The sequence below is a fragment of the Osmerus eperlanus genome, chromosome 19 (genome assembly GCF_963692335.1).
Source record: "Osmerus eperlanus chromosome 19, fOsmEpe2.1, whole genome shotgun sequence".
Lineage (NCBI taxonomy): Eukaryota > Metazoa > Chordata > Actinopteri > Osmeriformes > Osmeridae > Osmerus > Osmerus eperlanus.
In genome coordinates this window covers 4854907-4880462 of record NC_085036.1, presented here as the reverse complement: position 1 = coordinate 4880462, position 25556 = coordinate 4854907, and the positions used below count along the sequence as shown (strand labels likewise).

Here is a 25556-nt window from a genome sequence, read left to right as displayed (position 1 = left end):
CACACAGAACTGATTGATGAACTGCTGGCGGCGGTGGATGGTCCAGGTGCGACCGGAGGATGAACGGCCGGAGGGGCGATGCTTGGAACGGCTCCGCGCTGCAAGAGAAGCCGTGTGTTGGTGAACCCCGTCTGTCTCTGGTCCATGTTAAAACTGTCCGCCGTTAAATGGTCAGTGCAGCGGCTGTTGGAGTTTATCCGAAGCTTTCCTTGAGCGTGGCTCTTCACAAAATCTATCCACCTATTTTTCCTTTCATTATCAATAGGGAACTTAAATGGCGTTGCAGCGCAGCTGGAGTTCTTGCATCCAGGGAAGATACAGTTGCGGGTGGTGGGAGACATCCTGAAGCTAGCTAGCTAGCTGATGTAGGCTACAATAACAGTACAGCAGGAGGAGCCATTCAGTGATCTGACGTAGATAGGGCGAAATGACGTGGTTAGGGCATTTTTGGGCTCCGCCCATTAAAACCTGATCTGAAAACGGAAAAGAAACTGTTCTTCGGTTTAACTCCACATTTCAGTGTGAAAAAGTTTTAGCGCTTTGCACATGCTTTCAGGAACTCATTTCACATGTATATAATGTACTTAGAAGCAAAACATGGAATTTACTTTACAGGATCTTTAAGCCCCATTGTTCCGATTTGGTTGCAGTTCCACTAACGTTCCACTGGGGGCGATCGCCGGCATGAGGCAATGAGTGCAAAATGAATGGGAGTCAATGGAGCTAGACGGCTAAATTTGTCACTTTCGCCTGATTGTCGTTGAGAAATCTCAGATTTGATTGTAGTTTTTGCAAGTTCAAAATGGATTATAGGTCGAAAGTTGAATGAACGAGTACTTATGTCCTTTCTATTTCTTACAGGGTGAGTCGTTGTTGCCCATAACAAGCTAGCATTCTGCTAATGAATGCTGATTGTATGACGTCATTTACATTTTAAAAGTCTTTTTAGAACAAAAAGCGACTTTAAAAAAATCTAACACCCAGCAGTGTGTATTTTCTTTGCCTTCCATTTAGAATGCAACATTCAAATTACTAGACAAAAAATTATATCCTGAGAAAAGTGGATTTAGAGGGGTATAGCTCCATAGACCTCCATTCATTCTGCACTCACTGGTGAGCGCCCTCATATGGAACCAGAGTGGAACTGCAACCAGTTCAGACCCCGGAAGTTTCCCGAGAGTGACATTCTCTGGTATATTATCATCATAATTATCATCCACACACGGTAATAAATAAATAAATGAACAAGAGCTAGCTATTCTTATTCTTTTTTGTCATCCGAATGTAAATCATATTATTGTGTTGAATGGGAATGCTTTGGATTTTTTCTTAATTGTATCGTTTGCTTAGCAGGTATAATTTTGGTATTTTCTTATTTAGGTTATTTTTCGAATTGGTTGTTGAGATGCCATGTGATTCCAAAGTATTGTTAACCATGTGCAAGTGTGGCAATTTTAGTAGATGTGTCTAATCTTTGCCGTTTCGTGTTTCCGGAAATGGTAGAGGGTGGGTGGGTTATTAGGTTTATTGAACTATACATGTCGAAGCATGTTGCAGACGCACTCATGTCTGTTTGTTGTGGTCGCCTGCCTACTCATATCGAAAGATCAGTAGACTATTATCTTTTAAAAACAAGTCTTTGTGCATTTTCAGTCGTTGAAAATAAACTACCCTGCTTGTATCCTGAGACACCGTGGGTCGGTTCGGGATAACTTATGGAAGAGACGTTTGTTATCATGGTTTACAAGGCTAGCTCATTGAATGTGTGCTCTAGCTAGTAGTGTAGTTACGTGCTTTTAGACTAGCCATCAAAGACACAACTCGTCCGTCTGATCCCTGGTCAATTGAGCATGGTACCGAACTCTACGACTGAATGATTCTTTAGGAACTCATCAAAAAAAGTGTAAGTGAGCAACTAGGTTTGTTTTGTTTGCACTACGTCATAGTTTTTACCTCAAGCCCGCAATTTTGAGTGATTTGTTTGCGCTTCAGGGTGTCTTCGCTGCTAGTTTGATTCCTTCGTTCGTGAGGTTTTCGTCAGCTAGATAGCTATATGCTTCATTTTAATGGGATAGTGTTCTAATGTAAAGCATAGTGAGGAAAGCATGAGGAGTGGTAGCGAGCCCGCTCCTTGTTAGCAAGCTAACATAACGTTGGTACGTCGTCGTATTAGCCAGATTTACTAGACGATAACGTTATTTAGAACGCTAAGTAGCAGTGAATTTGGCTACTGGTAAATGAATGTCAGGTTGGTAAAGTTACAGGTAGTATGTTGTATGACAAAGCTTATTAACCCTTGTGTTATCTTCGGGTCATTCTGACCCATCAGTCATTGTGACCCACCGTCGTATTGCGACAGATTTACCGCATACAAAGACAAAGTGAAGCATTTTCTTTTAACCGTTGGGCTGTCTCAGACCCCCCACATTGCAAAGGTTAAAAGAAAATTATTTTAATTTGTTTTTGTATTGGGTAAACACAACGATGGTTCGTTATGAACCTTTGGGTCATGTGACCCGAAGGCAGCACGAGGGTTAAAGAATGTGTAAAAAGTTGCTCAACCAGGAAACTAACAGCTACGTTCATAACTTCGACTCACAAATTATACTTTTTATTGACTAAAAACTCTCTTCTAAAATTTGTTGCAGGCTTTTCTAACAAAATGTCAGATTCAGAGGACTCCGGTTCGGAGATTTTGGAATGCACGAACATGCAGCGCGGGGCAAAACTTGTAAGTTGTCTGCGAACGTTCGAGGATGTGGCCTTAATTCCTAGTTAACCTGTTTTGAAGTCGATAAATTCACCAACATTTTTGACTGTCGGTATTGTAATGGATGTAGCTAGTAATTCAGTATTTAGTAAATATTTTAAGCAGACCAAGTTACTCAGTAATGAAGTGTCAAAGTAGTGATTGCTGCAGTAGCTAACATGCTCTTTAATGGCGTAACCACGTTTCCTTATCAGATCTACGAGAGAGACGGTCCCTTTGTGGCGCTTCAGCCTCCAGGTAAAGAGCAAAGCGACGAATTTCATAGTTTTTCTGATTGTTTTATTTAGTGGTACAAATGCAGGAACAAATTCAGTACTTTGCTTGTGCATTGTCATATGTTTCTCACAGATGTCATTTATGAGAGGTGGAATAAAATTCCCATCAGCGTGAAGAAGAAAGTTGCCGAGTTGATGAATGTGGCCGCTTTCTGGTACCATATTGTACTATCACGCCAGGAATGTAACAGAATCACCCGTTGGGCTGTGCAAGTGGGCTTTATAGACTCAAAGTAAGAATAATAATAACAATTTTAATCAATGTTTTATATTTGTCAAATCTTTACAGTTTGTCTTTAGATGGAAGAATTAAGTTTGTTATTTTTCCAGTGTCAGCAATGACTTGAGTCTGAAGAAATTGCATAAAATAGAGATATTGGAAGCAGTCCTCAGAGCAATGGAGAAAGGATCTGTAAGTAGTGCTGGGCATAACACAAGTACTTCTTAAATTCACATGAGTTGTTCATGATTATCCTTTTACACACATGGTTATCTAAATATTAAGCCAGCATGTCCAATGATTCCTTTTTGTTGTATGTGTGTTTGTCATTAATAGAATAGGCTCTTCTACCGATGTATTTCACATTAGAAGCATTGTTATCGTTATTAATAAATGTTTGCCTTCCCAGCTACGAGATGACCAAACAAGGCACATGGTCTGGATAAGCAACAAGTTCAACTTGGTAAGAAGGAACTCTGCATGTCATTCAAGCCTCTATTATAAACATGTCATACATATTGAGCAACTTCTTGTCCCCTCTACCTGTCAATATAAAAATAATGAACTGACATTTATACTTTCATAAGGCAGGCAGACAGACAGGATTTATTTCAACAAATGTGACAAAAAGTGCTTCTCAACATTACCTACCCTGCCTTTAAGGATTCCACAAAGAAATCAGTCTTTAACCCTTGTGCTGCCTTCGGGCCACATGACCCAAAGGTTCATAACGAACCATCGTTGTTTACCCAATACAAATAAAAATAATTTTCTTTTAACCGTTGCAATGTGGGGGGTCTGAGACAGCCCAATGGTTAAAAGAAAATGCTTCACTTTGTTTTTGTATGCGGTAAAGTTGTCGCAATACGACGGTGGATCACAATTACTGATGGGTCAGAATGACCCAAAGATAACACAAGGGTTAAGATAAAGATGGCTTATAGGTAACCTGCTCAAGCAGTACTAACCCTGGCGTAAAGTCACTGTTGACCTGATGCATCCAGTCCACTGTAATCAATAGAGAACATAAGATGCTAGCAGCTATGTTGTCTACCAAGCCATGATGAAATATCCCACTGACCCACCAGCACTCTCCGGATGTCCTTAACGACGCGCTGTTATGGCTGGAGCGCACGGGAGAGCCCCGTATCCGCCAGAGAGTCCTGGAGCTGGGCCACCAAGGCATCGTCTACACCGCCCTGCAGATGGTCTTCTCAGAGTGTAAGACGACACGGCAGTCACGCCAAATGAAGGATTTACGTAAAATCTGAGCTTGTTGAATAGCACATGTAGGCTACTCGTCTGTCATCCACTGACATACTTTATAGAGCATGACTCCACAAGCACCCTCTTGTTTAAGGCAGCACATGGGAGGGGCAGTGTGGTTTTAGACCGAAAGGTTACCACAAGCGGTTACTTATTTGAAAATGCTGCAGCACTTTAGCCTGGCTCTGCCCTCCTACGTACTTCCGCTCAATTTAGATTTTGGTTCTGTACTGTGTCTGGGCTTGAGGTATGTAAGTCAGATGTCTCCGGTTAACTTTCTACCTGTCCAATCAGCGAACAGAGGGAGTGGCTGAGAACGATGACGTTGATGTTGTGCGCTAGGCTGTGGTGTAGTTCCGTAATGGCGGCGGAGAAAGATGCGAGCGAAGCCATTCGGTCCTTTGTGGCAACGCTGCCGAATATCCAGAAGATAAAGCCGGAGCAAGAACAATCTTTGATCCCCACGGGGTTCGTTTGATTTTCCAGCTAGCTCCGTTAGTCGTGAAGGAGTTGGCTAAGGCAAACGCTAGCGATTGGTTATGGCAGATTCAGAGTGGCTCTGGGCAGATCAAATAGTTTTAAACTTCAACAGATTACCCGCCTTCAAGGAAGTTAACGCTTGTCAATAGAGAGAGCCCAGACTCTCTACAAATGAAATGTACGAGAGTCTATTTAGGACCAGGCTAGCAGAACTTGGGAAACATCTTAAATTGATTTCTCTTTTTATTATTATTTTCCCAAACATCAGATGCCCACCATACACAAGCCATGGGGGTTGATAAGAAGAACATGATCAAGGAGCTTAGCAGTGGTCCAAGCCAATGGTTTATTGAGGTAAGAAACTGTCTGTGCTCACTTGTATTCGTGACAGAGAGATTAATAACTTCTTTCAAAATGTCTTCTATAGAAAAGTGAAGACATGAAAAGTAAAGGAAATGATCACTTTCAAAAGAAGAAATATGAGTCGGCTGTCAAGTATTACACCAAAGCCCTTAAATATCAGTAAGTGTGTATCTGATAAGCATGTGTGACAAAATCTTATATAACCTGAGTTGAATAGAGGGGTTAGGTTTTTGTTGCGTGTTAAAAGATGTTAAACTTTCATCAGTTTTACATGGGCTTCCTAATCTTGTACTGTCTTATTTTCTACAGCCCTGAAAACCATATAATCTATGGAAACAGAGCATTGTGCTATATACGCAGTGAGAAATACCTGTAAGATCAGCAAGTTCTACAAGTTCAAATCCTATTTAAGATTTAGGTAGTAATAGTAGGTTTATTAACTTTTTTTGTATTTTTTTGCAGGAAGGCTGTTGGTGATGGGAAAAGGGCTACATTGATTAAACCGGGATGGTCAAAGGTAAAACTCTATATTTGACTGGTTGACTTTGGCATCATTGAAAACTTTACAGAAGCACAATCACAGTGCATTTAGATGAACAACCCCCAGTGCCTGTTTTTCTGGAAACCATTCAGTACTGGCTGATAAAATAGCCAAAAAGGAGAAGTAGTTAACAATATCGAGTCCAGTCGAATTTTGCACTAAGCAGATCATTGATCATTTCAAACAAACGATATAATTGGAAAAAGCCATGTGTTTGTATTGATATTTTCTAATTAACATTAGAAAATTAACAATTAAGTATGGTCACAAAAGCGGATTGGCTAATCGGGAGCACTCCCGTCGGGCCTGTCTGTTTTTTTTTGGGCCGCGAGGGCCGGTGTTGTCATGGCACTGGGTTGAAACATGGATGCTATCCCTAGGCTGCCTGCACTCACAGCAGCCCTTCTCTTTTAATTTATTATTTTACCGCGGCCACACTTTTTTATTTTTATTTTACCACGGCCACACTTTAAAAAATTTATTATTTTGTCGCAGCCCCACTCTGAGTGGAGCCTGCAGGTTAATGATTACGTGATTATCTTTTGATTCTGTGGCCCCACCCCTGACGAGGGCACCGTGCTCAAAATAAAAAATGTCAGAGAACAGAAAGCGCAAAGGCGGCGCTGAAAAGGCCAGAATAAAAAAAATAAAAAAAAGCTCTAGAAACTGACGCGGCCAAATGTTCTAAGCTGAGTAAAAAAAATTCTCAAAACGACAAATGAAGACGACGAGACGACCAAAAGATAACACTAAGGTAGTTAGGAGCAGTGCAAGATGCTGGCGGCCGTGCAAAAAAACCCATCTGCAAACCACCGTTCATGTATCAAACTTTTTCTTGTAGCTCTTCAGCAGCCTCTAGTCCTGTTTGCTGCTATCAGTAACGAGCCAGGCCCAGTACAGTAACGTTATCAAGCTCCAGTCATGAGCCCAACACACCAGAATGGGCAGGTAGGATTGTCATTGAGTAAATATAAGAATTAAAAGAACTAATAGTAATGAAGAGCATGGTGTGTACACCTGCTCAATGAAAAGTGCCCTGAGATAATTAATGATACCTGATGATTCAGCAATACATTAATGAAACTGAGTTGACTTAATTTGAAAGCTTTGTAAAAAGGTGAGATTTGTGGTGAGAAATAAATGTTTACAATTGTTAACAATTAATTACAATGCTGCAGAGAACAGTGCACTATTGCATACTTGTAATCTACGGTTTTAATTACATTATTTTAATATAGTCAGTCGTGAACTAAAGTGGGCAGGTCTAAGGCATGAAACTCCAGGACTGAAAATGAGTCCCACTCCGGCCCTGGGTGCACCGATCCGATATTAAGATTGGATATCGGCCCCGATATTAGCAAAATAGCTGGATCGGGGATCGGAAAAATTAACAGATCCACGGGCTGATAATGATTTTTTTCGTCGCAGCACATCCTACGTCATTCGTCAGCAGCACGTGTGTCGCATGCTGGAAGAGTTGTATAATGTTGTATCTTCTCCCAGTGTCATTGGGGTCATTGTTCTCTCTCATATATTTATTATTGTTTTCCCACCCCTAAGGATCCCTCAATATTTTGACTACATAGACAACGTAGGTGTCAAAATGTTTATTTAGGCTTGAATTAAGTGTTAGTGGCAAAAAGTGCCTTGTGTTGCACAAGGGAACTCAGTGCTAGCCTAACGTCACAACATCAGCACACGTTAGCAATGATACATACATACGACGTTCTAGTAAGACATACAGCGATATCAGCGAGCCCTTTCTCTAGGAAAGTTGAAGCTACTTTTCGCTAGGTACCTACGAACATGTCTTAACCCTTGTGTTATCTTCGGGTCATTCTGACCCATCAGTCATTGTGACCCACCGTGGTATTGCGACAAATTTACCGCATACAAAGACAAAGTGAAGCATTTTCTTTTAACAGCTAGGCTGTCTCAGACCCCCCACATTGCGATGGTTAAAAGAAAATTATTTTAATTTGTTTTTGTATTGGGTAAAATTGGGTAAACACAACGATGGTTCGTTATGAACCTTTGGGTCATGTGACCCGAAGGCAGCACGAGGGTTAATCTGCTAGACAAGTGGGTTCCCCTTCGTTCTTTTGGTGAGCAGTCTCACAAGCCCTACTTACCCGGCGTCATGGAGCCGACCAGCTAAATGGTTATTTAGCACTAGTGTTGCTACCTGCATATACCTGCAGCTATGTTCCGTTTTGCTCCTAGATTCAGACCTAGCCCCGGTAAATTGTAGAGCTAGCTAACTTCTATACTGCTGTGTGGGAATCGCAGGAGCTAACCAGTCGAAGGGTGTACAAAAATACAGGGTGTTGATATTCACACCCTGGAAACATACCCATCTGCAACCGACGCAAGCACACCCCACAATTTCCAATGTACCCTCTGTAGTTCCCTATTGGAATTGTTTTGTTGAATATTTGTTGGAAAAAAGTCTGGATGTTACCCCAAACATACTTATTATTTAACAAAGTTAAAGAAGTTTCCTTTAAGATTATCCATAGATACTATCCTGGAAGTCATTACATGAGGAAGTTTAAAAAGGGTATACTTTTTAATTGTACCTTCTGTGAAGAGCACCCAGAGACAGTGGTTCACCTGTTCTGGCATTGCACTCATGCTAAAAACTTTGGCTAAATCGTTCTAAATGTATAATTGAAAATGTTTACAAGGACTTTGTAGTTCTGTTTTTGTCTTAGTTAGGAAAGTAATGTTTAGTTCGGAAAGTCGGATGCCTTTAGTCTCTTCCACATGGTGGAAGGAAGGTATAAGGTGGAAGATATACAGTTTATTATTAATTCAACAACGGTATCGTATCGGTTATCGACAGATACACAAAGCCCAGCGCATGCCTGGCGCATGGAAAGCTTCACCGAAATAGTGTCTCAAAGGCCCTACTTTTGTCCTAGTTCAACAGTTAACAGCCAAATCAAACCAACTAGATCAGTGTATTCTTAGCACTCGTGAAAGATTTGTAGTACGCTAGTTAGGGTGGGAATAATAATAATGATAATGAATGTGAGATAATAGTAGTGCACGCCAGTGAATGACGTCTGTCAGCAGACACCGCAGACACGGTGCACGGCCGTGTCTGCTCCTGCACTACTCACAACACTCATGTTTACGCTGGGTCACACATGGTCTTTACAAGCTTCCTCGCTGAATCACTCTGGGTCTGTGTGTCTCAGGGTCACTACCGCTTCTGTGAGGCCCTGTTCAACCTTGAGGAGCACAGACGGGCCTTGGACAGCAATATATTGGCCCAAAGCCTGTGTAGGGAGGACACAGATGGGATGAGAGACCTCCAACAGCAATATGCCAAGTTTTCTATTGAGATTGAAGAAATCAAAGGTAAACTCACTGACTACCTTGGACAGACGCAACCATTCGATGCTTATCAACAAATGCCTATCTTTGAAGTTGGTTTCCTGTTTACAGTAGCATGTGTTTGATTTGTGTGACAAATGAATTGCTTTTAACTGAATTGCATGCAATTGAGGCGTTGGATGGTCATGTCTAGGCAGGGGCAGGGCTCCAGACGAGCTACATAATTTCTCAGAACAGTAGTAACCCAAACACAGGGCCTTCAAATCTGAACTTTCCCAGCCGTTACCCCTTGGCTGCTTCCCTTTCCTCTGTTCTTGGTAAGATGTTGTTCACTCCCAGACACATAACAACCCCTTTTGAGACAAGAATACATAAGTCACAGATTAGTCACCCTGGCCCCCTTCCTCCTTCGAGAATGTTCTTCCTAACCTCTTCATCACCCTGTTAATTTTAAACTTTCACAGTTGGTCGCACCAGTACCTGATTTAGTCGCACCCTTTTGTTGTGGTACAACATGGTATTAATCAATGACCTTGCATGCTGATGCATAGTTGTCTTAATTTGCATACCCTACATTACATTGATGAAGATTGACTAGGGTGTCAGATTTGTCAAAAGTCGTAAACGTCATAAAACATGCTCCCCATAAGTAAAATGTATTATTTTACATGCGCCGATATGAACTGCCACTCGCGCAATAGAAGTCCTTGTGTACAAATGAAACAACCGAAAGTTTATCAGGCAGCCCTGAGCGAGAAACAAACACAGGGAGAGACAGAAGGCACCTTGCGAGAGAGACTGCTTGGAGAGTGCTGCCACTCTCTCAGGTTAACACACCCAGTTCATGTCTGCTTGCGCAAGTCAACATACTTGGGTAACATTACAATTTGGGGGCGGAAACCAAGGGATTAGTCACTTGTAACGCGCAACAGCATTTTCAAGCAACATAAATCTGACGCCATTATCATGATTATGGGCATTATTTTCATGTGTAACAAATGACGAGTATATCTTGCTACACCCACCATTTTGTGACAGGTCCGTAAAAATATGCAATAATTGTGAACTATTGGTTTTCATGGTACTAACTAGCATGACAGCATGCAGGGAACTGACACGTGGCACTGTCAGAAGCACTGATTACCAGGACTGCCTATCCACAATGTAAATGTGTTCTCCCTGTTGTTTTACAATCTCACCAGGTTGGTGCAATCTGACACCAATCTGACACTATGTTCATATTTTCCCCCTGTGCTTGTTTTCAGCTGAGAAAAAACAACAAATCAAGAAGTCCCCAAGTAACAGGTAGGTATTGACTTTGTATTTTGTGCATCATGTCAACCTAAATAAAATATTCTGATAATCATTCATTGTGTTTGTTTTTTTTGTAGACCAGATAGTGCCACCAGAACAGATTTGGAAGAAGATAAATCACAGGGTGTGAAATCTACAAGCAAGACAGAACCTCAGAGCACCACTAAAGCCCTTCAGAAAAAGGTTAGACTACCACAGCTACCTCCGACCTGGATCTGATTTATGATGCTTGGAATGAGTCTATTTGTCTATGAATTTGTCATATAATGCATTCATTTGTCAGCCACTCTCCCATATCTCCAAATTCAGAGTCTGGGAGTTGAGAGGGACACTCGGACACATACAGGTGAGTGGTTTCTTAGTACTATCTGTTTGTGAGGAGGCCTGTGGAAGGATACATTTACATTGAGATTAGAGAGGGATGTGTTAACCTCCTGATCTGGACCATTTGGTCTGAGTGCTTCATAAAAAAGCAAGTCTTAATGTCAGGGTTTTCTGGGATTGATATTGGTGTTGAAATGCAGTAATTCACACACGTCAAACAACAGGTGCATGTCACCCGTTAACAAGCTAAATATCGTTCGATGCCGATGGATCGGTGCATCCCTAATATAAATGGTCTTAGAAACATTTAGTCAACAAACAAATGTATATATTTAAAGAGCTTGATAAGTATTTTGTCAAAGTTCTGCATGTAAAAGTATTTGCTAGCTAATAGGGGTGTAACAATATATCGTGGAACAATACATTGCGGTGCAAAAATTTTACAATATGGAGAGTCATGGCGATTTTTTTTAGATATGACATCCGTTTTATCCTATTGGTTGAGCTACCAACACGCAACCTCTTGCACTTGCGTCACGTGTGCTCACAGCATTGAGCATTCACAGCTTGAACTGGGCAGTAGCCTAGCAGCATAGAAGATGCCCTGTCCACTTATAAGTCTGGCTTCTGACGTCTTGTTTTTTTACTGTCCTCTTCTCGAGTGACTGGAAAGCCGAAATGCTGCCAGACGTCAGATTTATTAGTGGACGGGGCATCTTCTATTTATGTTTCAGGCTACCTCATTTTGTCTCATTTAAAACCGTACCACAACAAAAAAGTCTTGCAATGGGTGCGACTACAACCAGTAAGTAACCCAAACAAACAAACCCAAATTTGAAAGCCGTTTATGTTGAGTTTAACTTACTTGAACAGAAGTTTTTTTCTTCAATTATAATCCATAACTAATTTCATGTAAAACATCAGTTTTGTTGTTCAGTGACACAAATTAAAACACAAATGTTGTTACTTACAGAAGTTTAAATAAAATCCTGAAATATTGCACATTCTTGAAGTTGTTAAATTTCAGAATCTTTTAGAGGTTTAACATATCTAGATACATATCGTATCGTGAACCCAGTATCGTGATGCTTATCGAATCGTTAATTGAGTGTATCGTTACACCCCTACTAGCTAATGTTAACAACTTGCCTCAGGATGGCTTCACAAGAATGTTTCTAACTGTGTTTAAGCTAGCTGCTTCAGTAAAGATTTGTCAGTGAAAAACATGTTTGACAACCAATGGACCTACGTGTCTATGTATTTAACCCTTGTGCTGCCTTCGAGTCACATGACCCGAAGGTTCACAACGAACCATTGTGTTGCAACAACTTTACCCAATACAAAAACAAATTAAAAGCATTTTCTTTTAACCGTTGCAATGTGGGGGGTCTGAGACAGCCCGACGGTTAAAAGAAAATGCTTCACTTTGTTTTTGTATGTGGTAAAGTAGTCGCAATACGACGGTGGGTCACAGTGACTGATGGGTCAGAATGACCCGAAGATAACACAATGGTTAAGTGATTTGATTGGTTCTCCAGTTATTAGACCTGTTAGTCCTAAAGTTCCAGGACACACGTCTGGTTTCTGTTAAAGCTCAGGTTTCCTGCCCTCTTATGGGACTGATGTCAGGAATGTGACCATCAGCCTAGATAAAGCAGGAGCAAACTGAGAACCTCATTTCATTTGACTTGAGCCTCCAGTAGGAACATTCTTAAGTAATACGCTGAAATATGGCCACCAAGCTGTCAATGATCGGGATGCTTTTGCCACAGGGATGTCAAAAGTTATTGTTTTCCTCCACAGTGAAGAATGAAGGGGATACATATTCAGCAGATACAACTAATGGGCTTAAAACTAAAACGTGAGTGTTGACTGTCAACATTTTGTTTGGCTTGTAAGAAAAAGTTGTGATGTCTTAAGTCTCATCTATTGTATTTTCTAAGGGATACTGCTGATAAAAAGAGTGACAGATTGGAGCACAACACCACAGAGAAACTCAAATCTAAGGGCAGAAGCCAGAAGCCAAAGGAGAAGGTACAGATTGTTTTGTCCAGTTAACCATAGCATGCATCATACCGTTAGTCTGAAATCTAAATGTAAAGCCTAAACTTGCTTTACAAAATCATGGTACAGATGAGTCTAATGAGTGAAGAGGTTAGGTTACAGACTGACTTTCATACAATGGAGTAAACAAGTAGAAGTGTCTTCTATCTTTCAAAGAGATATGTGACAAAATTGTAACTGATCATGTACTGAAAGGTCCTCCTGTCTCCTTGCTGTCTCGAGGCCTCATGTCATAGTTACAATTTTGTCACGTGTTTACATAATATGAGGAAGTTCACAAAATGACCTATTGTGACCTACCATGTCTCTGTCAGTCGGTGGCTGGAAAGACGCACAACAGGGTTGACTTGGTTTATTAGAACGATGCCAGATCATGGAACCATTCAAGGCAGAGTGGTCAGATGAATGCAGGCCATGGGTTACAAACAGCCTTATATTCACTGGATTAAACAATTTCAAATATAGTTTCCACAGAATATTTCCCTACATGGCACAGCAGGTGATATGCATGTTTGTACTCTTTTTAAAGGGTATACCTGTCATTGTCGTAACTCACTGAAGCCTAATCCTCAACAATTGAGACCCTTGTCTACAGGTGCATCTCAGTAAATTCGAATATCGAAGTTAGTTTATTTCGATCCGTAAATTCAAAAGGTGAAACTCGTATATTATACAGAGGCATTACACGGAGTGAAACATTTCAAGTGTTTATTTTAATTTAGATGATTATGGCTTACATCTAATGAATTCAGTATCTCAGAAAATTTGAATATTGTGAAAAAGTTCAATATTGTAGACTCATGATGTCCCACTTTAATCAGCTAATTAACTCAAAACACCTGCAAAGGTTTCCTGAGCCTTTAAATGGTCTCTAAGGCTGGTTCAGTAGGCTACACAATCATGGGGAAGACTGCTGACCTGACAGTTGTCCAGAAGACAATCATTGACACCCTCCACAAGGAAGGTAAGCCACAAAAGGTCATTGCTAAAGATGCTAGCTGTTCCCAGAGTGCTGTATCCAAGCATATTAATAGAAAGTTGAGTGGAAGGAAAAAGTGTGGTAGAAAAATGTGCACAAGCAACAGGGATAACCACAGCCTTGAGAGGATTGTGAAGCAACGGCCATTCAAGAATTTGGGGGAAATTCAGAAGGAGTGGACTGAGGCTGGAGTCATTGCATCAAAAGCCACCACGCACAGATGTATCCAGGACATGGGCTACAACTGTCGCATTCCTCGTGTCAAGCCAGAGACAACGTCAGAAGCGTCCTTACCTGGGCGAAGGAGAAAAAGAACCGGACTGTTGCTCAGTGGTCCAAAGTCCTCTTTTCAGATGAAAGTAAATGTTGCATTTCATTTGGAAATCAAGGTCCCAGAGTCTGGGGAAAAAAAGGTGGAGAGGCACAGAATCCAAGTTGCTTGAAGTCCAGTGTGAAGTTTCCACAGTCAGTGATGATTTGGGGAGCCATGTCATCTGCTGGTGTAGGTCCACTGTTTTATCAAGTCCAAAGTCAATGCAGCCATCTACCAGGACATTTTATAGTACTTCATGCTTCCATCCGCTGACAAGCTTTGGGGAGATGCTGATTTCATTTTCCAGCAGGACTTGACACCTGCCCACACTGCCAGAAGTACCAGAACCTGGTTTAATGACCATGATGTCACTGTGCTTGAATTATTGTCAAGAGGAAGATGAGACACCAGACCCAACAATGCAGACAAGTTGATGGCCATTATTTACATTTACGCATTTAGCAGACGCTTTTATCCAAAGCGACTTCCAAGAGAGAGCTTTACAAAAGAGCATAGGTCACTGATCATAACAACGAGATAGCCCCAAACATTGCGAGCAGCCAAAACATGAAGCATACATTGTGGAAAACCAAATAAGTGCCAAAGGGAAGAACCATAAGAGCATGCAGTTAAACAAGTTACAATTGAACAACATGAAACTCCCCACAAGAGTGCAAGAGTGTACCTGTAGAAAAAACAATCAACAGTAAAAATATTTCACAGCGAGTACAAGAATTTGAAACCGTTACAACTAACCAACAAGAGCAACAAGTCTCTCAATACGAGTCATTGTGATCCTGGAGGAAACTAACATCAGGTCCAGCCAAGCATTCCTAAGTGCCGTTGTACTCCCGGAACAAGCAACCTGGTCTTCCATAACACCTCAGCAGTGCCACAGGCTGATCGCCTCCATGCCATGCGGCATTGATGCAGTAATTCATGCAAAAGGAGCCCTGACCAAGTATTGAGTGCATATGTATATGAACATACTTTTCAGTATGCTGACATTTCTGTATTAAAAATCCTTTTTTTTTTTTTTTGATTTATGTAATATTCAAATTTTCTGAGATACTGAATTTGGGTAATGCCTCTGTATAATATGAGTTTCACCTTCTGAATTTACTTATCGAAATAAACAAACTTTTCCACGATATTCTAATTACTGAGATGCACCTGTATATGTATACTGGGGTGAACTCCACAGCATGACCTATCGACCTCAGAAGGAGAGAAGCTTCTCACACAAAAACTCAATGTTTTTAATGAGAGAATTCTTCTTGTGTTTGTATATACACAGGGTATCCGCGGTGTCTTAAAAAGTATTAAAACTTGATAAATCCATTTTGGGGAAATTGAGGCCCTTAAAAGGTATAAAAAAGTCTTAAAGGTCCTATGACATGCTGTTTTTGGATGCATTTATATAGGCCTTAGTGGTCCCCTGATACTGTATCTGAAGTCTCTTTCCCGAAATTCAGCTTTGGTGCAGAATTACAGCCACTACGAGCAGGCCCACAATGAGCTTTCCTCGGGACGCGCTGTTTGTGTCTGTAGCTTTAAATGCTAATGAGGAGGAGAGAGGTGGCACCATGCGCTAATGTTTACAGTGGATGTCTCGCAATGGCTCGTAGCCCCGTTGCTGTAAGATGCCTCAAAATTGCCCATTCTCATCTGATAACCCTGGTTTGCAGAGGTGCACACTCTTAGTCATTTCAATGAGGGTAAAGGCGGATATCGCGAGCACCATAACACCAACAGCAGAATGGTTATCCAAATAACAAGTGTACAACACTCGCGTTACAGTGTGTGTATTCACACACATACTTGATGCTATCTACTTTTACATTAGCGACAGCAACTGAGCTGTTAGCTGCAGAGCTAACGTTACAGCCACATTCTAAGGGTAGCAAGCTAGGTAACTATATACAGTAAAGCAACAAAATGATATAGCGCTAGTTGACTTATTTGTCCGAGGTTTGTAGCTGGACCAAGGAGAGTTGGTACTGATACAAAATTTAATTTCAGACGGTCAGCAAGGCCAGCTTTGTATTGGCCCAAGTTGAGGAAACAGTCGTGGCTGAAATGTTTGGCGCAGACATACAAAACTTTGGGAAGTTGTGTCGGCGCATTTCCAGAGAAAATTAAATTAAGACACTGGGTCTTCAGAGGCTCAGATGAAGGAACTAAAAAACGATTTTGGTTTTCATTTGTACATCAAAACACTGAGCAACTTTTTGTGTACTCCGTTTGTTTGCAAGCCATGATGTCTAGACTAGAGTAAAAACCGATATCGCACTCGCACGGTCGTAGTAGCTCAGTTTCTCATGGGCTTGCCAGATTCTCTGGGCAGGCAAAGCAGAGAAAGGGGAGGTAACCTTCGGTTTTATGATGTCATAAAACCAGCATTTTCAAAACCGAGCGTTTCAGCTTTCATTTTCTCAAAGGCGGAGAAGAATACCCAGGGCTTGGTTTACACATCAATTTCTAGCCACTCTTAAAATATTTTTAGAAGGTCTTCAAAAAATCTTAAAAAGGTATTGAAATTAACTTCAGGATTCCTGCATATACCCTGATACATTTGCAATCAGAACTAGAAAGGCATTTCCTGCTGAAAATGCATTGGAATGCTGAAAGATGAAATTATTTTTCTTAAATTGCAGAAAATACAGAAATGAGAAAATACCCGCAAGCTGAAATGAATGTCAAAAATGTGTGAGTCACACAAGAGGCAGTGTGGAACCTGAACTGCATCATCTAACAACGCTAAGAGCTGAAATACAATGCGGGAGAAGCTGAAAGCTGAACTGTTAAACAGAAGAAGAAGTAGGCCTAGGCTAGCTAGTCATAAAAAGAATATTATAGTCTTAACAGCTGAAATTATAGTTGGGATAGTAATAGCAGTAGCAGATGTGTGCATTGAGTGCGTTTACTCGGCTTTCTTAGTAGGATTCAATGTGTTGATTGAATGAAACATACAGCAGTAGGGCCGGTACAGGAAGACACGGCGACACTTTGTTGCAGAAGGATGATGGTGCAAGTTTTGTCCGTGGAGCATACAACGATTAATGAAAAGAATCATGTAGACGCGCTTATTGAGTAATCGCATAACTAATTACACATATAAACGGAGTAATCGTATGGCATAAACCGACAATTGCTAGTAATCGGGTTTCTCATGGTCAAGTAAACGCACTCAGTGGCGTAGTAGAATAAAACGGTTCCATTAGCAATAGTAGTAAAAGAGATATTAGCAGCACCTGCAGAGTCACCTCTTGTAAATTGTATTAGGTTGAAATACTATCAAACTCTGTCTTGTGACTCCACTAATCAGCTAATACCAATTACCTGCGTGAGAGACTGAGTGGTGCGTGTCTGTCGTTGCCACGGTGATGGTGCAGCTATGATTGCTAACGCGCTGAGGGCAGAGAATAACAGAAATGCAGCTAGAATCCACACCTCAAACAAGTTAACTTAGACGCAAAACTATACGTCCAATCCAAAAAATAAGGATATTTTCCGAGACCCAAGACTCTTCCGAAACCAGAGATGTCCTTTATATTTCTGTGCGGTCAGAAATACGACTCTACCGGCAGTTTCAAAATCTTGTTCTTTTTGCTTTCTCTGACGATTTTGTCACCAGATTTGCATTGGTCTCTATGGGGCGAGAGTTGGACTTTGTCTCGCTTTCGTGGGGCTCTGAACAAATGTGTACGTCTGTTGGATTCAACAGACAACTGTCTACAACCAGCACAAAATTAGCTATCTATTGATCCAAAAATGAAGCATGAAGAGCGAAAATTGTGGCAATGCTGGCAAACTAGAAATATTTTTTCTACGACATCCGAAGCTCCCCTCCACTCTAAGCTTTTCAGTCTGCACTCTAGGGTTTCACGTACACACCCATGTAAATCTCAGAAACGGCTTGAAAAAGTCATGAAACATAATCAGTGATATTGAAAAAAGTTGAATAGATATAAAAAGGCTGAATTAAAAAAAAAATAGTTTAGGGTTTTGTCAACATTTTAGAGTTTAAATGGTGGCTCTAGCTGAAAGATTGAGGAAGAAGAAGGATTTGGAAGTTGAAGAAGTTTTAAGAAGTTTGAGAGGATTTGAAAAAAAACTCCATCGGAAAACCATGTTAAAATATTATGAATATTGATTTATATTAATTCAAACATAAGAGGTAGAAAGCTGAAAAGTCATAGCCTGAAACTGCTGAATTTTTTGATAGCTGAACGGTTTTAATAGCTGAAGATTTGAAGGCGCTGAAAGGTGTCAAGGAAGAAATAGAAGAAGAATATGAAGAAGTTGAATAAATATTCAAAGAACAATACTTGGAATGCTGAAGCAGCATTCCAACAAATAGTCAATCCCCTCACCTCAAAAGACATTATAGTGATGTGGATGAAAGATAATGACAAAAAACCTTATTAAACAACAACAATTATTTATATCTGTTCCATACGTTTTAAACTTCCTTATAATGCTCCCAATGGTGTATTTTGGAATATGTTTGGACATCTTATACCTAGGCCCTTCAGGGGGGTGTTCCATCAACGTCGCTAATGCAAGTTGCGCTAAGACGAATAAGTCTCACTTGAGTAAACGTCAACTTAGACTTACATTTATATTTACCTTACATTTACGGGGAGTCAGATGGCTGAGTGGTTAGGGAATCGGGCTAGTAATCAGAAGGTTGCTAGTTCGATTCCCGGCTATGCAAACCAAATGACGTTGTGTCCTTGGGCAAGGCACTTCACCCTACTTGCCTAGGGGGAATGTCCCTGTACTTACTGTAAGTCGCTCTGGATAAGAGCGTCTGCTAAATGACTAAATGTAAATGTAACTTAGACTTAAGCCTCAAGCCGTTACACTAACGTTCCGTTACACTAACAGGCAACGCTAATTCAAGCTAGACCTCAATAAGCTTAGACTGTGCAGCCCAGATCAGGCGATCGTCAAAAAGAGGAGTTCTGTCGCAAAAAGCAAAGCGTAAACCAGCAGAGGGGTGTTATTTTCAGCAGCGTAAATAGATTTTTTGGGGAGTTGTCCCCAAAAAGGACAATGTTGCCGCAATTAACACGGTAAGTGATACAACTTGTCAAACCATTACGACCGTAATATTGCGTAAATTGTAGGTCTACCAAATCTACTTAACATAACTATATGCAGTTAGGCCTACTGATAATTAGCGTAATTTGATGAGCTGTCTGAAACGGTTCTGACAGTAGCCTATGGCCAATATTCTCAACAGGAGATTGAGAATAATAGCCCAAAAAAGAACGTGGCAGCAATTGAAAATTGTAGGATAAAATTTAAAACACTGAAGAAGGCCATGGTTAATTGTACTTGATGTGGGCTAATGATGTGGGCTAATGTTTTTGTCTTCACATCATTAACAAAATTAATAAATTACTTCAAAATAACTTTGCCACACACATTTATTAACTGATAAGCTAAATGCTGAGCTTTAAGATAAAAGGCAAAGATAACCATGACTAAAATGGGGATTCACTGAAATAAGTATTATTGCACAGATCCAGCACAAACTTTCAGATCAGAAGGTGACCCAAACTGTAGCACACTTTGCTTGTCAGAACAGTCATTTAAAATTGCTCAACATGCCTAAAAATATATAATTATTATATTCCGTGTGCATATTTAATCCAAATCCAATTATTACTATTCTGGCTGACAGTGTATGGACAGTTGCCACAGATTTCCAGATTTCCAATTTACATAGTCTGCCTCCACAGATCCAGAGGGGGCTTGGACAGTGGCACACTATGGCTGTTTGAAGGGCAGGGGTGGAAAGATTTAAAGGGCTGCTACTGCACGACATGGGCTCTCACCAGTGTAACAATGGGAATGGGACGACACCCCAAGTGTCGTCACAGCCTCACTTTGGGAAAGCATGCCCTAGTGGGAACATTGTAGGGGAGACTGTTGGACACAGCATCTAATCGTCTTCTTTGGAAAGGGCAGCATTTGGGACACTGTCATGTACGAGCAGCATAAAGGGCACTTTATAACAGCACCCTTTTCCACTGGAAGTAAGGGCACGGGAACAGGCCAATTTAGACCATTGTAAGGGCACCTTATAGGGTACTGTATTACATTTTCTCTACTTTAAAGGAACTCATGAAGACATGTTTTGAAATTTATAGAGAGCATACTATCATTTATTGCATTAAGGGGCACCCTGGGCACTCAAGCATATTTCACAATGTGAATGGCAGACAGTAGGGCACTTAGTCTAATTTTTGTCACTCTAGAGAGCATTTTAGAAACGCTTTTTCAACCCTGGGGGCACCAGGCAGTCACCCCCTGAGTCTTCCAGTGGGCCTGGATACACCCATGGGGACAGTATTGCACCTATAATATTGGGGAAGCCAGAAGGAGAGGATGAGGCTTGTCAACATATAGGCTACTTTTAACAATGAACATGCTTTATACAATTGAATAAAAAGTCTCCTTGATTGTGTTTCAAGATGACCTGGAAAACTTCTGATAATATTTAGGTACTGCTTTGGAGCAAGGTATACCCTTCATATTTCCTGGCATAGTTGCCTTTGCTAAACCTTTTTAAGTCACCAACCCTGTTTAAGAATGTTCCACGTGCAAAGACACAGAGATGCAGACAGACTGAACAGTCGTCAAGGCTTGGCTACAGTGAGTTTGCTTCCTTGTCAGTGATTCCAGCAGACTACATAGTCTAGGCCTACCTACTTACATAGACTGCAGTCTACTAGGCTACCCTCATTTCTACTATTATAGTCTTCTACTCTCCTTTTCTACTACTTTCTACGAAGGATGGTAGGCTGCTCTTATGTGTTCATTGCCATCCAAGAATTGCTAGTGTTTTTCTATGTATATATTTTTTAAGAAGGATAATAACATATATCTAGATAAACTATGCTGAGCCTGCTGAACTGTTCCCAAGATACTGGTTAGGGAAGCATTACTTTTGTCTCTGAAGACCCTTGGGGCTGGTGGGATAAACGCTCTTTGTATAATCTGAGCACCTTCATCCACCACAGGGTTGTCAAAGAACGGATACGCCATAATTGATTGTAACTTGTCTAGACGCTCTGCTTAGTTTCTAAGTCCTTATTTTATGTCAATTAACCAATGGCTTTTGAAAACAGCTGACATTATTTCTTAACTTGTTTATTTAAATTACCGTATTTCTTCGAATAAACGCCGCAGCGTTTATTAAATAACGTTCATTTTTGGTGCAGCGTTTATTCGAGGGCGGCGTTTAATTAGTAAGGGTGATCTTGTGAATTGTAGCTGCAGTGCAGCCATAGACAACTTCGTTGCTGGCATTGTGACAAATGAATCATGCTGCTAAAAACGCAGGTTTCATTTACTACCGCTGACCTCCTTGTCTATTCTTTGTTTGACTATGAATGCGGCAACTCCCTTTCTCATTGGCTATCAATTAGGTGTGTGTTGGTAGTACAACTGTCTCAAATACAGATGTTCTACATTGTGTAGAAATCTGAAGCAGCGTGCCTAAATGTTCATACACGTTAGCTTTCAAACAGAAAGTTATGTAGGCCCTACATGTTTAATAAATACTGGGGTTGAATTTAACCAATTAAATAAGTTTTCAGATTTTTTTGGTGCAACGTTTATTCGAAGTACGGTAATATATTGTTGGGAGATGAAGTAAACACGTAAATCATTCATGTCTGCACAAAAAGTCTGAATTTACGTTTCCGAACACGGACTAAAGTGCTTTCGCGCGCAGGAATTTACTCGACGGAACTGTCTTTGAGATTCTGTTTCCGCCTGTTTGAAATTATTTACAACACATTTTAGTTTAGCTTGACTTTTAGCCTGACACGGATCAGGCTAGTTCCGAAGTATAAGTTACCTTGGTTACGTAGCTAGAACTAGAATAAGCCACCTTATTGGAACGGAACTCTTGCTAAAGTGAGACTTAAGTATCGCTTTTCCTTAATCGACGTTGATGGAACACCCCCCTGGTGTGATGAAATAATCTCCTCAGCTTTTGTGGAAGCTCCTTTGTCTTTCCCATGATTGCAACTCACCTTGAATACCTTCATGGGTGGGGTTTATATATGCATCACAGCTGAAGCAAATGAAGGATCCTTATAGAGTTCCCAAAGGCTTACTGTATTTTTCGGAAAATAAGCCGCATTTTCTATAAACCGCACCCCACCAGAATGGAAGCTTTGTGTTTGTAAATCTGAGTATAAACCGCACTGGAATATATGCCGCATTTGATACGGGAACAATGATACCAAGCAATGCACGAGTATAGGCAGTACAGCATGCCGTTGTGTAACGCACTTCGAAAACAAAAGTGCGTAATGTATGTTTTCTATTGCCCGAGAATTAACTAATATTTACCTTAAGATGCGTGAGTTCTAAATATTTCCGAACGTCCCCAAAGCGCAAGTTATTGTGAAATGCGAAATGGTAGCTAGCTAGCTTTAGTTAGCTTCTGGGCTAAGTTAGCTAGCATAATACTCGTAGCAATGCTACTACCATGCTAGCAGACTTCCCAACCTGCAAAAATTAATTTCAGGGCTACACATATGCGACATTATGCTGTGCGACCCGAATTCAAACAAATTCACATATGTGCAACGCTACTCCTTAACTTGTTAAATAGCATTCACAGATTTTTTTCCCCTACTGTTTTGTAAAAAAAACGTTCTATAAGCCGTTCGAAATATAAACCGCACCACCACAACAACAAAAAAAAGATTGGGTTATAAATTTGCCCAGGCATACATTCATGCCCGAATTTCCCCATTGTGGGACGAATAAAGGTTTATCTTATCTTAAACCGCGGTTTCATTTCCGAAAAATACGGTAATTTTGTTTCAACTCCACTTTAGGCCATAAAAACTGTCAGACGGCTTTAAAAACAACAATAGTATATAGGGGTTGAATAATTGTGACATGGCTATCTTAACAAAATATACTGTTACACACAAATACTACATCCTGCATAGGGATGGGTATCGAGAACCGGTTCTTGTTTAGAACCGGTTCCCAGTGAATCGATTCCTTGGAATCGTTAGCAAATATCATTAACGATTCTGTTAACGATTCTCTGTGCCATTAAACAATTAAAATGGTAAGTTTAATAATGGGACACGTCTGAATAAACTATAAAAGTTCGCGCATTGACAGACTGTAGCAAACATGGCAACTAGGAAGAAGCGTTCTAAAGTTTGGTTGTATTTCACACGACAAAATGACAACAACGCCACTTGTAACGTGTGTAAAAAGTATATTTCGTCGAAGGGAGGAAATACTACAAAATATGAAGCATTTGAACACACAGCATGGAATGAAATTACTGGAATGTCATGTGTTCGATGCATGCAGCAGCGCAGCTAACGTTCGCGCTTCATCTCTAACTATCTAAGGTAGAGCTAAACTGCTCAAAAGTGATCACAACCACTTGTTACTGTGTGAAGCAATTTGCCTTTATTGTGTGTAGTCGATCTAGTTATCTTCTGTCCCGTCGTTTTGAAGCATACATTTTAGCTCCGGCATTCGTCTCCCATTAGTATTGATCTTATTGATCATTTCACGTTATCGGGGCGGCGTGTGTTATCAGTAAACGTTCACGTGTCGCATTATTAAACTGAGCATATCGATTTTTAATCCATTATTAAACTTAGCATATTAATTGTAAACGCCTAAACAACATACCCAAAGTACATTGAAAGCTGTTGTTGAACCATTTGGAGTACATGCATGTAAATGGTCTCTTTTGAAAGGTGACACTGAAGTTATGGGTGCAGGACGCAGAGACCTATGACTGTAGAGGGGAACATCGACAAGATAATTGATAAGGAATCAAATCTATAAGCAGGAATTGATAAGGAGTCGGAATCGTTACAATCTTATCAATACGCATCCCTAATCCTGCATTTTATGTGTTGATTTGTCTCACTCAACTCATAAATAAGACATCGGAAGCAGAATCTTGCTTTTAGAAAAAAACTGTCATTGATCAAATCTGGTGGCTTGAATATTTCTGATATGTATATATGTGTGTGTGTGTGTGTGTGTGTATATATCAAATATATATATATACACACGTTTGTGTGGATGTAAAAGTAACAATTTAAAAGTCACACAAGTAACTTTCTGGCCGTTCCTCCAGCTGTCCCCTCAGGCGGTTGGCAGCAGCCAGTATGAGGCAGTGCGGTCTGCCGTGCAGGACGCCTGCGCTGCCCTGACCGACCAGCGCAGCCGCAACGCTGAGCAGGCCTTCTCCAGGGCCCTGGGCGTACTGGCCCTCAGCACAGCCAAGGTACGCCAACAAGGAGGACATGCTCGTTCATGGCTATGATATGCTGTAACATGGTGCCACTCAGCCAAAAACCTGTGACAAACTATGGAACTATTTGGTAATGTTCGTAAAGCATTTATTTGTACTGGCATAAAACCCACTGCTCTAGCAAATTGTTGGCTGCCTATCAAGTCCGCTGTTATTAGTGTAGTGATGAAACTCGTATGGAAGACTTTAGTCTAAGTAGGTAAGTCTAAGTAGGTATATATGCAATTAAAAAGTCTGAAACAGATCATTATTAAAAAGCTTGGTTTGCATAGGTTTCACAAATGAGTCTCAGCCATCTCCTTGTTGACCTTTGACATGTTTCCACATACCAGACTTGGATACAAAAATCTTATCAGTTAGCTACATCCAGATCGTATGTCATAGAGTGCAATTACACAACTTTTTGTGTGAATTCACACGTCAATGTTTGCCAACAAATGGAAGTGATTGCATATCACTTATATTTGGGCAGTCGATTAGCTTAAGAATTTAAGTAATCAACTCGTTATCTATGTAGATAGATGGTGATAGGATCATTTCAGTTGGTGGCCGGAAAGATGAACAACAATTACAAGGTTTGACTTTGTTTGTTAGAACGATGCCGGATCATGTGACCATTCAGGGCAGAGTGGTCAGATGAATGCAGGCCATGGGTTACAAACAGCCTTTATACAAAAAGACAAGTAGAAATATTGTATGTATTTCCTTAGTGTACAACAGGTGGTCAGCAAGTTTGTCCTTTTAAAGGGTATAACTGTCATTTGTAACTTAGTGAAGCCTGTTCCTCTTACCCTTGGGACCTTTGTCTAAATGTATACTGGGGTTAATTCCACAGCATGACCTCTTGACATCAAGGAGAGAAGCCTCTCATACAAACTCTGCGTATCAGATGGTTAATTGAGCTCATCAATGCAAGGCAACTAGTTTACAAGATATCTATCGGGACAACTTCACTAGCATAGTATTTTGCTA

The 25556-nt window shown here is 40.6% G+C and overlaps 1 protein-coding gene across 3 annotated transcripts in view; it reads left to right on the top strand.

Annotated features, from left to right (window-relative positions):
- The first annotated feature begins 1198 nt into the window (after positions 1-1198).
- Positions 1199-25556, top strand: part of ttc3 (tetratricopeptide repeat domain 3) — a 63050-nt gene continuing 38692 nt past the window's right edge. For 2 of the 3 annotated variants that reach the window (XM_062485047.1, XM_062485044.1), the window contains exons 1-18: positions 1542-1901; positions 2649-2731; positions 2965-3007; positions 3119-3278; positions 3376-3457; positions 3675-3728; positions 4354-4486; positions 5280-5365; positions 5439-5533; positions 5684-5746; positions 5837-5891; positions 9119-9281; positions 10523-10562; positions 10649-10754; positions 10881-10917; positions 12699-12756; positions 12839-12929; positions 24408-24557. In XM_062485047.1, the coding sequence (XP_062341031.1) occupies positions 2663-2731; positions 2965-3007; positions 3119-3278; positions 3376-3457; positions 3675-3728; positions 4354-4486; positions 5280-5365; positions 5439-5533; positions 5684-5746; positions 5837-5891; positions 9119-9281; positions 10523-10562; positions 10649-10754; positions 10881-10917; positions 12699-12756; positions 12839-12929; positions 24408-24557 (1485 nt within the window). In that variant the 5' untranslated portion in view covers positions 1542-1901; positions 2649-2662. Of the gene's footprint in view, positions 1226-1541; positions 1902-2648; positions 2732-2964; positions 3008-3118; positions 3279-3375; positions 3458-3674; positions 3729-4353; positions 4487-5279; positions 5366-5438; positions 5534-5683; positions 5747-5836; positions 5892-9118; positions 9282-10522; positions 10563-10648; positions 10755-10880; positions 10918-12698; positions 12757-12838; positions 12930-24407; positions 24558-25556 lie in introns of those variants that run through there. The other variant, XM_062485046.1, reaches the window with a different exon arrangement.